At 37.6% G+C, this 18716-nt stretch overlaps 1 protein-coding gene across 3 annotated transcripts in view; it reads right to left on the reverse strand.

Annotated features, from left to right (window-relative positions):
* MEGF10 (multiple EGF like domains 10) overlaps nt 1-18716 on the reverse strand; it is a 397687-nt gene that overhangs the window by 127651 nt on the left and 251320 nt on the right. For all 3 annotated transcript variants that reach the window (XM_030927482.1, XM_030927483.1, XM_030927484.1), the window contains 3 exons: nt 9789-9923; nt 1999-2100; nt 588-688 (listed from right to left, as the gene is read on the reverse strand). In XM_030927482.1, coding sequence (XP_030783342.1) covers nt 588-688; nt 1999-2100; nt 9789-9904 — 319 coding nt within the window. In that variant the 5' untranslated portion in view covers nt 9905-9923. The remainder of the gene's footprint in view (nt 1-587; nt 689-1998; nt 2101-9788; nt 9924-18716) is intronic.

The raw sequence follows: 18716 nt of genomic DNA on the forward strand, positions 1-18716 counted from the left end.
TTCTCTCAAGACATCTCAGAATGAATTGGTGAAGTGGGGAGGGAAGAGAAGAGGGAAAATGACAATGAAAAGACAGAAGAGGGAAAATGACAATGAAAAGAAGTTCTATTTTGTGACACAGACTCACTGTCATTTTTTAATGTGAAAACTCCTCTACATTTAATAAGGCTTATCATTCTATGCACCAGAAAAGAATATGCTGGCCTCTCGGAAGTTGACTTGGGTCAGCTGCAGGAAAGTTAGTTCTCTGTTCTCTTCTGTGACCCAAGTCCAGTGAGTCCTGACCAATTTCCAATGAGACATTCATTGAAGAATTATAATTTATATCACCACCTCCGGCCTTGAATTAGCTTTCTGTAACAGCTGTTTTCTCCTTAAGTAATATTCATTTGGAGACTTTGGATAGGACAGGAGGATAGAGTTAATGCTTCCTTCATTACACAAGCCAAGGAAAAGTAGCAACCAGAGAAAAAAGGAATGTTCCAAGACACCCATCTCCCCAGGCCTCCGTCTCAGCTGCCATTAACAGAACCAAACCAGCACTGGGAAAAACAAGCGAATCTCAAAGGGGTGAAAGTCTTACTTACGGATACACATTTCCCCGCTTTCATAAAATCCAGGACAACATTGAGACTTGCGCCTATACATAGTCTTCTCCCCATGTCGATAGGCTGTCCGATAACTGACTCTATAGAAAGGGAAAAATTAGCTATGAAACATAATAAAGATCTGAAAAGCAAAGTCTTTCAAACTAGTTATGAAGAAATATGGAATACATGTCTAGACCAATATAATACTAACTCATCAATTTGCTAAGAAGATATTAAGATGCCCGATTGAAGCTAATCTATGCTTTATTTGAAGGGGTCAGTAGGTTCATGATTTCCCTCTTTCACTTATCCTAAAATATGTTGAAAAGTACTGATTAATTCATATATGATACCCACCTAACCATCATTCACTTATGTATGTTTTAAAGGAAGAATTCAGAGAATTCCCTTAAAAACCTTAGGGCAGTCTCATCCCACTATAATATAGAAGGCTAAGAGAAAAAAGACCTCTCCATTTAACTAAAGTGCCATTTATTCACAGATTCACTTACATAGCATGTGTTTATTGAGCACTTACTATATCCTGGGCACTGTTCTAGACATTGGGAATGAGCAGAGAGCAAAACAATACAAATCCCTTGCTCTCAAGGAACTTACATTTTACTGGGGAAGACAGATCTGGCTGAATTTGTTAAAGTAAGGACATGCATTAAACAAATGATTAGATCATGTAACGGCAGGTAATGATTACATGCTGTGAAGAAAAATGAAGCCTCAGTCAGGGAATAGAACGTGACAGGCGGGAAATGCTAATTTACACAGAGTGGTCAAGGCCAGCTTGTGTGAAGAAATGACATTGAGCATAACATCATTTAGTGCAGTACAAATCAGCAGATGCTGCACTCAACGCATAACTCATACACTCTAAATGTTAGTATACTACTAATAAAATTAGGGCAGTCGAGTTCCCTTCTATATTAACATTAATATTTAATTATATTTTAGTTTTGTTTCTGTGTTCACATTTACAGAAAAAAAAAATATGTCTTGTTTTACTTAAGGTTCAAATTTAAGTTAGCCTAAATTGAGTCAGATGTTTAATTGGAAACATATGCTAAGATATGAATTTCTTGACATCTGCTGCTGTCCATAGGTAACAGTGTCTCCCCCAGTTATGTGCAACACGGAGGCTAGATGAATTCTTGTTAACAAATGATGGTAAACAGCAGAAACTTTCTCTTCAGTTAGGCTGTAAGCTCCTTTAGGGCATGGGCTACCTTTCTGCTTTTCTATATCCCCTGTAATTTGACACAAAGATAAGACAGTAGCAAGCCCTCAATACCTATTCACTGAATTAATGGATGCACTTTCTGCTGTCATTAGTAATTCTGTGTTAGAATCTATTCCCAGTTAGCCAAACTCATAAACATGTCTGAGCTTCTATTACCTGTGCCGCGTGCATTTAAACCAGTTTAGAATGTCAGTGCAGCTCGTGTAGTAAATTTGATCAAAGGGATGTGGGTATGACTCTTGCACAGTCACTGAGTAGCTGAAAAGAAATGGAAAAATAAGAAATCAGTATTTCTCTTTTTTAAATTAATAATATACTATGTATTTAAAAGTTTGTAAGCTAAATTATCTCCATTTGCAACTCCATAGTGACTTTTAACAGAGAATTTCCATGTTTTTATGGGTTTTTATTTAAACTAGAACCCCAAAAGGATCAATTTTAACAATATATTTAAAAGACAAGGATTCATGCTGTAAATTTTAAAGAAAATTCTATTTTACTATTCACTATAAACCCTAATATTCCCAAATTTAAAAACACCACTCTATTTTTCTGCCTTTAATTCCCTCCTTTTATCCCAGGGCTCAAAGGATAACAAAGATCATTCACAGAAGGTTTTCATTCTAAGTCTGCATGCAAATAATGTTACTCAGCAAAGAAACAATTCAAGTAAAGTAATACAGTACATTTTGCTACTGATTCTTAAAATATCAGAAAGAACATATTTTTCTCTAGTTGGAACTCGGAATAATTTGCTTTCAGGCAATGGAAGACTATACAGTACATAACAACTGAATAAATACGATAAAGTAGTCTTTAAACCTGGTTCTAAACATATGGCTGAGACGATTAGCCTAAAATAATCATACCAACAGCATGCTACTACTTAAATAGTCTGTTTTCCAATACATTTTCACTAACAGGTTCCTGTCAGAGTGAAAACATACAAGCCTACGGGCCTAAGAACGTGGGTGGAAAACATCCATGAAATATGAAGAATTCTCACTGTTCAACTCCAGACTTCTTCATTTTAAACAGTCTATTACATGCTAAAGAGCTTAGCATCTGCCTATAAGAAAATGTGGATAATCTTCTCCAAACAATTTATTCTCTTAAAGATTTTCACTAAAATCTTTAATTCACACAAACAAACAAAATGGGCCATAATCACTGATTCATCTTGCTGCAAATCAATAGCCCAAGTTCACTAATAGGAAGGAAGGAAGTTAAAATGTCAGCATGAAGAATTCAGGTTAGACAGAACCTTCTGATTTGAAAAGCTGTGTGGTGCTAGCCTCACAAACAATGGGTTTTCTTTCTGCAGCTGGTCTCTGGTAGTCATTATATATCAGGCTTCAATAGGACAGCCATGAAGTAATCGTACTACTCATAGTTTTGTATATTTCATTCTTTGCGATATTGCAATTTATTTCTAGGTAAATTTAGTGACCCTCCATAAATGTTGGGCAAATAAAACAGGCTCTATTGAAAAGAGCACTGGACTAGAAGAAGGCAGGGTTATAATTCTGTACTGACACTGAGAAACTGGGAGATGTTCAGCGGATAACCTCACTTCCCTGGGTCCTCATGATCATGTTTTAAAATAAAAGGAGTCAGAGAAGGTGTTGAAGATCCCCTCTTATTTAGCATCCTGAATTTCTAACATATACTTTCGATGACTGTTTCTTTCTCCCTCCAACAGATGTTACCCATTGCTACCTGCAAAAATAAGTTCAGATGAGGATACGGTGTGGTGTGCAAATGCCTGCATGCTATGATGTAACTCCTTTTGGGTAAAGCAAGAGGCCCTTGCTAAAATATTAATATTCTTGGAATGACATATCACATTAAGCTATCAGTATTTTCTTCAGACCCCTAGCAGTGTCCTGAGGTTCTAAGACTTCCTTACCAATATTTCTTCCTCCTGTGAAATTAAATAATTCAAATTTAAAGCTGTTGGAACTTTAAATTATTTTGAGCCTTGAGAGGAATATAACTATGTGGCCTGAGTCATGCAGCAGGCAGCTGCAACTTCTTTTTCCTATAAATGATTAGAAATAACCAAATGGCATCAGAGATAGACCCCCTCAGATCATTACCCTTCCTCATGAAATGTTAAAGCAATCTTCCTTGAAATGTAGCAAACTGTAATCAATCAAATCACTGTAACATATGCACTGGCTTTCTATGGAAAATGTCGAACCTTATCAAACTTCTCTGTTTCTGCCTATATAGGTGAAACTTTAACTTCCCCACTTGGGAAAACTGAGCCCATTCCTTTGAAGTCTGTTTTCTGTATGGCTGTCCTCAAATTTTGTGCTGAATAAACTCAATACTTAATCCTATTTTCTAACTCATTGTTTAAAGTTGACACTTTCTATCCAGCTGCTTGTAAACAGCTGAATCTTAAGGTCTACAGCATTATATCTCTGTTCCATTTCTAGTGGAGAACAAAGTGAATGAATATCCTCTGTGTATACAACTGGTGTACAGGTACAGTCCTACATCACCTATGAGCAAAATAGAGCAACTTCCCACATGTGCTGTAAGAACAAAAAAGAAACCACTCTAAATTAATGCCAGTTGGGAGAAAACACTTATTCAACCAGTCTCCACAGTACTAATTTAGCTGAACTAAATTCATTTGTTGGAACTAGAGCTGATACAGAGTTTCTAGAAAATTTCAAAGGCCATGTTATGATATTCAAGTCTGTGTGCCTCAGAGTGCAAAAGTTATCAATAAATGCATCCTGGCCAGTTCTATTTGATGTGGAGGGAAGAACCAATTCCATAAGCCAACGTGTAAAATATTTTCACTGATTTCTAGGAACCAAAAAGAGTTTTTAAATGACAGGGAATGTTGGAGTATATGAATTTCCTCTTCTTGTCACTTGCTGCTCACCAATAGCTCTTTTATTAAAAGGACAATCAAAGTATTTAGGGTTCCAATTCAACAAACATTTATTGAGCAATTCCTGCCCTCGAGGAGCTCTCAGCCTAATGAGAGGCCAATATTTAAACGCTGAATGTAATACGATATAGCTTTCCATGGAGAAATATATATAGCTTGGGGGAAATAGGAGTATAAAATTCATTATGTTTTGAGTATTTCTCCTCAATCTTGGCTCTACTCATTAAAATTATTTTGACACTCAAACCCAATACAGAACTGACTACATATAAATTATTTTGAACTATATTAAACTATAGTTCAACTAATTTAACTATGTTAAACTACAGTTCAACTAATTTAACTATAGTTAAATTACTGTATAAACTTAAGTGGAAGCTTCTTTCTGACCGATAATAATTACCTGCCTAATTATCATCGGTCAGAAACTGAAGCTTCCACTTAAGCTTATAGGAGAAAGGTACTAAGCCTTTTCAACATGAATTTCTTTTCTGTTGTTTCTTACACACTATTTTTCCTTCTATACACTTCTTTCCTTTTTTTTCATTTGTAAAGGTATTTTAATCACACTATGGAATATGGAAAACACATTTTTAAAAAAGAGAGCAGGAGAGAGAATTCCACAGCTCTCACATAACCACCCATAGCATGTTGTTGTGCTTCTTTACAGTTTCCAGGAGGTTTTAGTTTTTGGTTGAAGGTATTTCTAAATTCTTACATTGTAATAATCACGCCATGCACATATTTCTAAAACATTCTTTTTTAACTTGAGTATATCATAAGCATTTTTCCATGTTAGTACGGTCTTCAAATTATGACTGCCAAATACTTTAAAGCGACTACACCTAATTTGCTCAATACCCACCAATCATTAGGCAATTAAGTTGTCACTCTTCAAGGGGTCCATTTTCTGGAAGTGATGTGTTTGAATCATGAAGGCAAGTGTCTGCAAGAATGGGCTTGCCTCCTCTGGTCTTTATCACCGCCGCTTTGGCCAGTGCTTAGGCTGCTGCTGGAACTTAATTAGCTTCTCTGCTAACACTCCATACTGCCATATTCACCAGCAGCTGCTTCTGAAGTCACAGAGTATGAGGGTACCTCCTCTATTATCTGGTCCAATTCCACTTTAATTGACAAGGAGCAACACTGAGATTCCATATAGAGTCAGCAGTAACACCAAGACCCTCAGACACTGTCCTGCCCCATCCTCTCTCAAACATCACTATACAACATTTAAAGCTTCTAAAACAGACAAAGAGTGGGAAACTGGAATTTTAAAAATCTGATCCCAATTCTGCACAACTTTCAGCCTTCAGAAGCAAAACTCTTTATTTCCTGTTTGTTTGTTTAATCTTCTCATACATACAGAAAACATATCATCACCGTGATTTTAATCTATTAAGTGTTATCTGGGGAAAACCCCAGCAAGATTTAATTTAAGGTCAAAGAACTGAGGAGTGGGGGAGGAGATGGAGAATAAGGGGAGGAAGCCATTATCACTTGGGCACATTCCAAAGTGGTTAATTACATTTTACCTGCCTAAATTATCTTGTTACTTTAATCAGATATGGTAATAATCTTCATTTCTTATCTCTACTTGCTTCAGGACTGCTGATTCAATTACTCTCCCTTCTGTGTTAGTAATTGAAGGTTTGGGCAAAGTGTGGTTTCTCTTCACTTGCGCCTTCTTTAGAAGAAACCCCACTGAATGGAAAAGCTCAAATTTACAGAATACAGAAAGAAGGTTAGGAGAAGGAATAGATGATTTCTAGAGTAATTCATTTTCCAAAAAGATGCTGTACAGAGTTCCTTTAATCATAAACACCCCTTGAGTATTTAAATGATTTCATTTTCTCTCATTTCATTTTATGTACAATTTCTTAGAATCACAATTGCTGCATTAAAACAAGGCACATCTCTATTTCAAAATATTCAGATATCAATTGGGATGCAGCTAGAAGACATTGATGGAAGTATTTTTGTTTAGTGCTTCTCAAACTTGAATATGCAGAGAAATCTCCCTGGGATCTTGTTAAAATGCAGATTTCGATTTAGTAGGTCTGGGGTGGGACCTGAGAGTCTGCATTTCTAACAAGTTCATGCCTCAGCTCTGCAAACCACACTCAGAAGTAACCTCCAGGTGATTGCATGATTCTGAGCCATTGGGTACAGGTGGTTTTTAGCATAAGAAGAGCTTAAAATGAGCCCTACTACCAGAATTACGCCCTTGGAACTCACCTTCCTCTCCCCATTTCAGTTCAAGCCCATTTCCATTTTTGAAAATACTAGACAAACCTGTCACCTGTGCCTTTATTTGATCATTTTAATTTATCTTCTACACCAGTCCCCATTCTTGCCAAAACAATACTACTTTCTTTTACCTTTCTTCTAGAAATCATCATCTAGTCTTACAACAGAAAATATATCAAAAAGAAGATTACAGCTGTCAACCCTTCTTCCTGGTAGTACATTTTTTAAAAACTGGAAAATTTGTTCATCATTTTCCTGTTTGTTCACATTCAATTTCTCTCCCCTTTAGTGAGCATTTTAGAGTTTGCACTAATCACTTGTACAGTTGTTGGGTTCTATTAGGTTTAGAGATTAATGTGCCCCTTGTCTATCTGTCTTTTTCTCACTCTCCATGCCCCTCCCACATTGATGTACATATTTAGTCATTTCATTTCCTATCAGAAGATGAACTCAGTCATTCAATGATTATTTATTGAACACATGCCACATGCAAGGCAGTGTTTTAGACAGTGGGAATTATCAGTGGTGAGCCAAACAATGCAATTATGCATTGGCAGCTCTGATCAACTGCTGACCAAGGAAGCAGGACAAAATGTGTATTTATAAGTGGGTGCTGGATTATTTGAAGCCTTGAAATTGTTCTCTCTCTCTCTCTTTTTTTTTTTTGGTGGGGGATGGGGGGGACAGGTCTCGCTCTGTCACCCAGGCTGGAGTGCAGTGGCATGATCTCAGCTCACTACAGCCTCCACCTCCTGAGTTCAAGTGACTCTTGTGCCTCAGCCTCCCTAGTAGCTGGGATTACAGGCATGCGCCACCACGGTCAGCTTTTTATATTTTTAGTAGAGATGGGGCTTTGCCATGTTGGCCAGGCTGGTCTCGAAATCCTGGCCTCAAGTGATCTACCTACCTCGGCCTCCCAAGGTGCTGGGATTACAGGTCTGAGCCACCACTCACCCAGCCTTTTTTTCTCTTATAGTATTTACCTCAGAGAGTTCATCTGTTCACATCTCACATGAGTTCATCTATTCACATCTCCCATCTCATCATGCTGGATATTCCCAAATCTATATTCCCAAATACTTCCAGGCCCATATTTTACATTGATTTTATAAACCCAACACGGCAAACCCACACTAACACCTTCCCTTTCAAATCAGCTCTCTCTTTTATTTTTCCATATGCGCAATGACATCTGGATTACTTCACACAGCAAGTGCTAAATCCTAGTCTTCTCTGCCTCCTTCACTTCCTCAGTCAATGTATTATCAAGATCTGTTGATTCTTGTTTCACAGCATCTCACAAATTTGACTTTTCCTCCCATCCCAAATCTATCTTCCCTCCAAGAAGTTCAACCACCAATGGTCTCTTCCTTTACTAAATTTGACGGGTACCCATTCATGTAGCCACTGATTCATTTTTATGACTTTAATAAGTATTTATTATACATTTTCTTGATGAAATGGTTTATGGAAGTGCTGTAAATCTTATAAAGAGAACTAATAGGAAGTCCTTCTGCTTAAATTCTGTATAATGTAGTTAATACCACAAATATATAGAACTTTATTATATACATATATTCTCTCTACAGCTTAAAGTTTCATAATAATATATAACTCCATTGACTAATCAGGTAATTATGTTTTAATTACCCTGCTTGTAACACTACCAATGGAGGTAGTGCCCTCACCAAAAATAATGCTGAGTGAGAAACCAGCGTGTCCCCAGAATAATACCACTGCTGTGCTTGAGAGGCTCTGGGCTTTTTGCGTCCTAACAGTGGGAGACAAAGGTGATTAGAATGTGTGCTCTGTGGTTTGCTAATCATGGTGCTGAAGATCAAGAGTTTGATATAATTGTACTTACAGCTATTAAAAATACATATTACCCTCCAGTACTTAACATCTTCTCTTTGTTTAAAACACTTGCATTTACACTTTTTGGATAAAGATGATTTCTGGGAAAATCAAGTAGCACATTAGAGCAGAGCCGACTGGACTTGATTGTACTGCAATATCGTTGGATGGGTTTGTACTATTTTTGTGTTCCCAAAGGGACTATAAGGTCCTGGAGGATGACCTACTGTTTTGTACTTTCTGCTGCAAATTGCTTATATCTGGACATTACATCATCTGCCTTCATATAATCATACCCTCCTGAAATACAGTTCTAACTTTGTTCTGGTTGTGCACAGTTCTCGGTGGTCCACATGGCACTGATTTCAAACTGCCTCCCCTTCCGAGATCCCCTTCCAACCATTGCAACCCACTCATCTTATTCAGTTCTTCAAGAGCATCTCAGGGGACACTACCTCTATGCAGCCTTGCCAGTTTACCCCAAAATCAAGTCTCCCTTTTCAAGCCATCTACAGCAAAATTCTTTTAAATCCCATATATTTCAATACTTTAGTACATTATCTCATGCTGCTTTCCACTTCTTACTCATGGGTTCCCATGCATAAGTCCAGCTCCCCAAAATTAATGCAAATTCAAATCAGAGACAAAACCTTAGGAAGATCTTTTAATTGCTCTATTAATGCTTTCCCTGAATCTTGCAATTGCACCTGCATTAGAATTAGATATGTCAAGATTTTTTTCACATAATATATACGCTGTAAGACCAAGGTGACTAACACTACCTAATTTGCTAGCTATGACTAATGATTTTTACATAAAAGTAATTTCACAATCTCTTCGCAAATTCTAATTTTATACATCTGACTGATAATTATAGTATATAAGGGAACTTCTCAGCAATTTTTTGTCAGGCTCCTTTCAGAACCATTACCTTTCCCAGTGGCTACACACATTAGGGTCTTCAAGATTCAGAGGTGATGCTGTCCCAATCCAGTGCCATAATAATAAACAAATAAAGCTCAGGCATGAGTTCAAAGAAATAACCATTTTTTTTCTGCAGAACAACCTACAAGAAAAAAAAATCCAAATTAGAAATGCATTGAAATGGCTCACACAGAATTCTTTTCAGTACAGCAACCACCAAGTACCAGTTGTCACTGGGGCTGAAATGTACATAACAAGCCATGTATTTCAATAGCCAGGTCACCAAATTCCATGGTCCCTGAGAGAGGGGTGTTTCTTATGTTGTGCAGGGTGGCTACTATTTTGCAAATTACTAAAATATGCAAATCATCATCAATTGCCACAAGAACAAAAGCCCTTCTTATTTATGTCAGCCAATATTAAAGAAATCTACCAGAACAATTCAGAGCAACACAGGCCACCACATTCTCTCATCCGGCATATTTCCCTTCTGGAAGAGGAGGGCACACAGAGATAGCTGGCCTCATTTGTCCTAGAAAATAAATGATGACACAGAAGCTCCATTGAATCAAGAGAGAGGTACCTCAGGCTCAAACTGAGATTCATTCGATAAGTCATTCAATGCACTGAATGCCTGCTCCATCCTAGGCACCATGCAAAGGCTGGATATAAAATACAGAGCCAGTCCCTATCCCTGCCTGTTAAGACGTTTATAATTTAGTAATCATAACATAAGTTTCTTAAACATAATGCTTCAATTTCTCCATCTGCTGAAAAGAAATGAAACCAACCATCTCACAGCGGTTTCTAAAAACTAGACTATGCATAGAAAAAAATGTAAGGCTGTTTGCAGGTCGATGTTTGAGAAAATGAACCTAAAAACCGTAAAGTAACATATTTAAAAGCTTGGAAAATAGGCTGGCAAAGGAGACAGAAGAGGGTGAATGTTCCAGGCAGAGGGATCCACAGGTAAGGGACGGCCAAGCGCATTTAGGGAGTTCAAGTTAATTCATGGCAAGAGAAAGGGGACAGCTGGAGAAAGAGACAGAGGGTGAGTCGTGATGGGTTTCACAAGCCATTGTGCAGTAGGGAACTTCATCCAAGGATAACATGGAGCTAGTAAATGATGCAGAGTGGCATTAAAAGAATGACTCTAGCTGCACGGGGAGGCTCTTGGAGGGAGGCCAGGGGAGACGCAACTGTGAACAGATCAAGGCAGCAGCAATGGGGCTGTAAGAAGTGGAGTGGCTCTGGGAGAATTTTAGGATGTGGAATCGACAGGATTTGGCTATTGAACATGGATTAAGGGAGGGGAGGAGCTTCTGGTTTAGCCCCTTGTGGGGACTGTTAACCCTTCACTGAGATGGAACTCACAGAAACCCTCCTCTGGGGAGGGGAAGCTTTGAGTTCAGCTTTAGATATGTCAGGTTGAAGGTTCCTCTGATATCATCAAGCGAAGCCACCTACAGGCATTTATTGAACACATGCGATGTGCTAGGACCCGCGCCAGACCCGGGGGTGTAACACCTGTAATGGTTTGCACCTGAGAATCACATGCACTCCTGCAGCCTCTGGAATTTAGTAAGAAGGAGAAGTTTAATTGTCATACTATGTCATCTAATCATTATAAAAATGGACACAAACTTAGAAATCACTGATCCATTTCTTAACTACAAACAAAATAAGCGCCAACCTGCTTGTTGGTAAACTAGTGAGACTAGTAATAATAAGCCAGATTATTTGAGCAAAGCAGTGATTTGCTGGGTGGGAGCTGGCATTTTAAGAAGTTATACTCATTTTCCACACCAAGAAATTTTCAATATTTGAGAACGAAATGTATTGAATAATAACTTTATGGTTTGAAAAGACAAATTTATCTTAAAAAAAAAAATAAACAACAATAACAGCAAAAAAACAACTTTAGGAAATAGTTTATCATTCAAATTCAGGACAGATCAAATGAGGAAATATTAAATTCTTCAAAATCAAGATTGTTTAAGTATACTATGACAAGTTACCTATTGCTGACTCAACAAAGGCTAAAAGACAATGTTTGACTTGGAATAAGAAAAACAAAATCATGAATTTGTAGTATAATTAAAAGATATTGTGTAAGTCATTAAAGAAGCTGTAAAATCTTAAAAAGGATATTTCAATGGTCCCTAAATTCCAATAGATAAAGCATAAATAGCCAAAATTAACTAATAGATTATTCAAATTCTTGACATTTCTCACATGCTAACCATCATGAAACTGTAAAATCTGAAGCTTAACATTATATAAAGAAGCTATTTCATTTAACAGGAATGAACAAAAAATGATGGTGATAATAATAATAAACAATAACAGCCAACATTTCCTGACCGATTACTGTATGCCAGACACAGTACTGAGCCATTTATGCGAATTATCTATGTAATCCTTACCGCAACTTAACTAAGAAGTAGTAGTTTTTATTGTCCCTGTTTTACAGCTGAAGCCATGTAATATACAGCTAGTGTTTTCCTGATCCATCAAAAACATCTTTAATATATTTGGCTGTAACAAATAAGCATGGCAATTATTTCCTTGTCTCACTGCTTTATCTATGTGAGGAGAAGTATTTCCTTTCAATGAAGTGTGAAATGTGTTTAGCTTTTATTCTTTCCTCAAAGACATGAAGGCTGGTAAGCAGTAACATGCCATCTACTCATAAACAATTACCCCAAATTGGAAAGTTTATTTCCTGAGTCATCTCAGACTCAAACCATCCATTTACCAATTAGAAATGTTTAGTCTGTAAAGTTAGAAATTGCCACAAGCCATGAATCAAACTCCAAGAACAAGAAGGAGGTTGTGAGTTTTCTTTTAATGTAAAAATATTGACACTAATCTTCTGGTTTCTCTTCTTGCTTTGTACCTGATGCATTGCCCTGTGAAGAGGAGGTGACAGAGAAAAAGCAGAATTTGGCCACCTTCTCATTGCTTTGGAAGTTCAGTATACAGAAATATCAAACTGCATTGAGAAGTCACAGGTACCATTTTTGAAAGAAAAAATATCAGTCCATTAAAAAATATGTGTGTGTGTATATGTGTGTGTGTGTGTGTGTGTGTGTGTGTGTATTACTTGGTCTCTTTGTTCCAATCCATTTTCCTCATTAAAATTAGAAAATTAACTGAGCTCTAGAGTAATCTGCAAAACCAAAAAGAATTGTTTGATCAAGAGGCAAGGATCATGCAAATTCACATAAGCTGGTTAAAACTGTTTGAGAAAATAACACAGATGTTATAGATGATGAGGAGAGAAGATATCTCACAAATAAGCTGTAGAGAACTAAGAAACACAGCATTTCTCTAAATTAGGAAACATGGATTGTCCTTTCATTCTATCTTGTTTAATAAAGGCACTGAGATGCAATCAAAATCAGAAGTTGATAGGACATTTAGGCCAGGCGTGGTGGCTCATGCCTGTAATCCCAGCACTTTGGGAGGCCGAGGTGGGTGGAGCATCTGAGGTCAGGAGTTCAAAACCCCCTGGTCAACAGAGTGAAATCCCGTCTCTACTAAAAAATGCAAGAAATTAGCCAGGCATGCTGGAAGGTGCCAATAATCCCAGCTACTTGGGAGGCTGAGGCAGAAGAATTGCTTGAACCTGGGAGGCAGAGGCTGCAATGAGCCAAGATCGTGCCACTGCACTCCAGCCTGGGCAAAAGGAGTGAAACTCTATCTCAAAAAAAGAAAGACACAGAGAGAGAGAGAGAAAGAGAGAGAGAGAGAAAGAGAGAGAGAAAGAAAGAGAGAGAGAGAAAGAAAGAAAGAGAAAGAGAGAGAAAGAGAGAAAGAAAGAGAGAAAGAGAGAAAGAAAGAGAAAGAAAGAAAGAAAGAAAGAAAGAAAAAGAAAGAAAGGAAGGAAGGAAGGAAGGAAGGAAGGAAGGAAGGAAGGAAGGAAGGAAGGAAGGAAGGAAGGAAGGAAGGAAAGAAAAGAAAGAGAGAGAGAAAGAAGGAAGGAAGATAGGGCATTCTTTTACTTTTCCCCTGTCTTCTTTGTTTTCTTCTATAGGTTTTGGTGAGTAAACGTGGTGAGTACCCTTTTTCCACTATGTCCACTCTGAAGAAGGAAAGTCCACTGCATTTATTCTTCCTCATTTCTCTCTTCTATGCTGTGGCATCCTGTCCTTATAATTTTCCACTTTGGAATGCAAATGAAAACAAAATGAAATTTTTAAAAAATAGTATTATTTCAATTGAAAACAAAGGCAATGCAGTGGTGATTTGCTTCATTAAGATAGACATTTTGAATATATTGAAATCTCTAAATTGGGTGTTGGCTACCCTCACCCACTCAGACTTCCTCTTCAAATAACTTTCCTATGATTCCATTTAACACAATTTAAAATGTAAAAAAATGAAGAGTCATTTGCATGAACCCCCTAGTGCCAAACTTGATTGCATTTCAGATCATTCACTTAATTATTATGGAAAAATCAAAACAAAATCAGTACAACTGATTAGCATTGCTAAAGTGCTCCTATTAGAAAGGGAAACAGCCCACAGAGTTAACTCTTGCTGCCTGTGTTTTGCAGCTCCACTTGGAAGGCAAGCTTTGCTTATTCTACCACAAAAGCCTCAGTAAATAATTAGGATGAATAAAATCCTTACAATGGATGAGACTTAGTTCTGATGATAAGCAGTAGTTTCTCTATCATTGAGTTAAAGAGAAATAAATAATGGGGTGTTGACTTATTAATTTATTTTTGAAACAACAGAGGGGAAAATTATTCCAGATGATTCCTTTTGGCTCCAAAATCTATTTTCTTCCTAGAATCAATTGAGTGCACACATGGAAATAACTTGGGTACCCTCAACCAGTTTTTTCTCAAGCTCATTTTCTGCTACTAAGATTGTCTCACATATCTCTAAGTTAAATTAAAACAAATTTCTTGATTAAGAATAGCCACTTTTCAACAAGAGCCATCCATTTCACCTAACCACTCCATCGTGTTATCTGTAAAGGATGTACTCACTCTTCCTCAAACTACTCAGAAAGACCGGCAGAGGCAGTGTGCTAAGTTCTTCCTGGAGCTTTGAGGCCATGAACAGAGAAGCAATGGTCCAGCTTCAGCACATTAAAGATGTAGAATGACTAATGCTTGCTGGTTGCCCTGAGAACAATCTCAGATGAGGACTTCCATAGAAATAGTAGTTTGCTGATGAAAGGAATTCTTAAGGCATTAGCATGACTTCTCTGTTCACTGAGCAAGGCTAGTTATTCTAATAACATATTACATTGTCCAGGTATGACTATTCATTTCAAACAGTACAAGTGCTATATGTACTTTGTTTTGAGGGCCTCATGTCATTTTGCTACATCAAACCCACAACAAACATATTCTAAATCAAATTAAATTATGTAATGGCAGGAACAGAGTATTCCTGGGAAGGTTTTAAGTTAAATGAGTGTGTCTACCAGCATTAATAAAAGAAAGGCCAGGTGTGGTGGCTCCCATAATCCCAATACTTTGGGAAACCAAGGTGGGAGGATTACTTGAGCCCAGGAGTTTGCGACTAGCCTCAGCAACATAGCAAGACCCCAGCCCTATTTAAAAAAAAAAAAAAAAATTAGCCAGGCTTGGTGGCATGCACCTGTAGTCCCAGTTACTGAGAGGGGTGGAGTACAGGGTGAAGTAGGAGGATCGCTTGAGCCTCGGAGGTCAAGGCTGCAGTGAGCTGTGATTGTGGCACTGCATTCTAGCTGGGTGGTGGAGCAAGTCTCTGTCTTAAAAAAAAAAAAAAAAAGATACTCTCAAAATCTATTTTATAAACTTATAATGGCTTTATAAACAAGCCCCCCCCCCCGCCCACACACACACACACACACACACACAAAATCCCTAAACATTAGCATGAAGTGAATGTTTACTAATAGTTCTAATTCTTTGGGCGCTTCACATTAAACAAAAACTGGGCAAGGCACTGACAATGTCCAGTGCTGAGCTATCCCGAAGGAGCTCACAGCCCCATTCAAAAATGGCCACAAACTGATATATTCAGTACAGCATGATGCACACCATGGTTAAGACGAGAATAAGCTGAATGGGAACAGAGATGTTGCCCTGCCTACCTAACCAGCCAGCCCCACCGTCATTATATAGGTAGTGTTAAGGGATAATTTGGGGAAGACCCTGGTAACTCACTCATCATCAACTTTGTAAAATCCTCTACAATGTCTCTGTGAAATCATCATCCACAACATATGCAGGAAAATATCTACAAACAATACTCATTAAAGATCTAAGTACAAGAAACCATGGCAACTACTGTGACTTGTAAACCACAGTCTCTGCCCATAATAGCTTAAAATCTACTAGGGAAAAATTATAAACAAAATATGATTATTTGCCAATGAGTCCATTTAGAGATGACTTGCCAGAGTTTTAAGAGGAGGGGAAGCCAAAAAGAGTAATGAAGGCACATGAAAAAAGTCAAACTTGAGCAGGGACTTGAAAAAGAAAAGAAACTAGAAATCACGGAGTAGCATCTCACACTAGCAATGAAATCTCACTGAGTCCACGGGAGAGGGTCTATTATTCCCATACAGGGAATACTGAGATTAAATGTCTCCCTGGAAGGCAGACAATCAGGTAAGAGCAGATATATGAACAGGCCTGGCTGATGGCTACAATGCCTGTGACCTGCCCTCAGCATCACACCTGGATAAAAGGAATCTTCTGAGTAAACAAAAACTCAAGGAGGGGCCCCAAGGCAAAGAGAAAGATAAGAGCCACGCCTTAGGGGTAGACAGCAGAAGGTTTTGTAACAGATTGTGAGAAGTAATGCTAGAAAGGAGGGTGGTGCTTGGTGGTGATAAAGGGCCTTCAGCATCAGGCTAAGGAGTTGAGTCTATCCTGTCCGCAGTAGAATTCACTTGAAGTCTTTGAACAAGGGCATTACTTGATGAAAGAGGTGCTTGGGGAATTAACAGAGAAGGTCTGCAAAAACCAACCAAGGGACCAAATCCTTTGGAGGCAAAGACAGAGTGTGGAGGTTACTGCATTCACGTGTGAAGTGGAACGACCTTCCTAGGGTGGTAGCCTAGGAATCGGAAGTGTGCAAGAAAACCAATGAGAGAAAGAATCAGTAGGCCTGGGAGAAATAATAGAAATTATGGTAGAGATCAAGGAGAGCTGTTTTGGGTTTAAAACATTCTGAATCCCCTGGTTATATCTTCTGGGTTAAATCTATCTATTTCCTACTGAGAAAACAAGTTATATCTCTTTTTTATTAGAAAAAGAAACTTCAAACACCACTTCTTGTCCCAAACTTTTATGAATAAAATCATATTTATTTTTCCAAATTTGTCATAATTTGATACATTTCAATAACATTCCTACTCATTCTTCTCAACCTTAAGAGTCTTAATTTTCCTGGCCTGTCACAAAAATAAAAAGCCCTCTAGCATGTTTATAAAGTTCACTCTTTTTTTCTTCTTTTTTTCAATGCTGCTATAGCAACCATAATTATACCCTATTATTGTAGCTGGCCTCCAAGATGGCCTCCAATGATCCCTGCCTGTGTAAGTCCCTCTCACAATGAATAAGTGGGCTTGTATAACCAATAGAATATTACAAAAATGATAAACTTCCAAACTAGGTCATAAAAGGCACTGAAATTCCCATCTCACTTCTTTGAACACCATTTCACAGGAAGCCAGCTGCTATGATATTCAGATGCTCAAGCAGCCATATGGAGAGACCAACATAGTAAGGAACTGAGGCCTCCTGCTAACAGCCATGTGAGTGATCCATCTTGGGAGTGGATCCTCTAGCTCTTGCTAAACCTTTAGATGACTGCAGCCCTTGCTTACATACTTATTATAAACTCATGAGACCCTGAGCTAGAACCACCAGCTAAGCTACTCTCAAATTCCTAGCCCACGGAAACTGTGAGTAATAAATGTTTGTTGTTTTAGGCTGCTAATTTTTGAGTTCATGTGAAGAAACAATATATAACCAATATGCCTATATTTAAGTATGTCATACCAAAATTACTTTTACTTCCAAAACACCTCCTAATAACGCCCATCATTTCATTGGCATCTTTAGTAGCATTGACATACAGAAGTAACCACCTGCAATGCTTCTGAAATCTTTTCTCTACATTGTAACTCCTGGCAAGAGCCCATCATCTTCTAATAACAGTTTGAGTTATTTTGTGCCTAGAGGCATAACCTCACAATGCCTGTACTTTGAGGTACATCTGCTATTCTTCCACACAGGGCACCGTCCCAGATTATCCGGCCATTTATGCATAGTCATTTAGCATGTGACTTTCCAGAATAATTGACCTACCTCATCATAACTTAGAGAATTCATCATGTGCTGTGTGCAGGTCACTTATAAAATATTAAATAAATGAATTTCAGACTGTTCGCTGGGTTACTTTTTCATCTACAAATAAATGTTTCTTTTATTTTTCCGCACTTGGGCTACTTTTCTATGATTATCCCTGATCAGGTAATATATAACAATTTAATTTTTTAAACTTTTTATTTTAAAATAGTTTCAAATTTACTTGAAAGTTACAAAAATACCACAAAGAATGTCCAGGCATATATATATACATACATATATATATGCAACGTGTGTGTGCATTTGTGTGTGTGTATGTATGTTTTTTGTAATCATTTAAGAGTAATTTGTGCACATCAGTCTCCTTTACTTCTAAATATTTCAGTGTGCATGTCCTAAGAATAAGGATATTTACTTGTATAATTATCATACAATGATACACAAAAAATTAACATTAATGCAATACTACCATCTAATCTGTAGACCTGACTGAAATTTCATCAGCTGTTGTAATCATGTGATTACTTTAAGAATTTTTCACATGGACGCCTTTCAAATGCTTTGCCGATGAACAAACATTTGTTATTTCAATCAGCAAACACTGGTGA

This window comes from Rhinopithecus roxellana, chromosome 3 (genome assembly GCF_007565055.1).
Source record: "Rhinopithecus roxellana isolate Shanxi Qingling chromosome 3, ASM756505v1, whole genome shotgun sequence".
NCBI classification, from domain to species: domain Eukaryota; kingdom Metazoa; phylum Chordata; class Mammalia; order Primates; family Cercopithecidae; genus Rhinopithecus; species Rhinopithecus roxellana.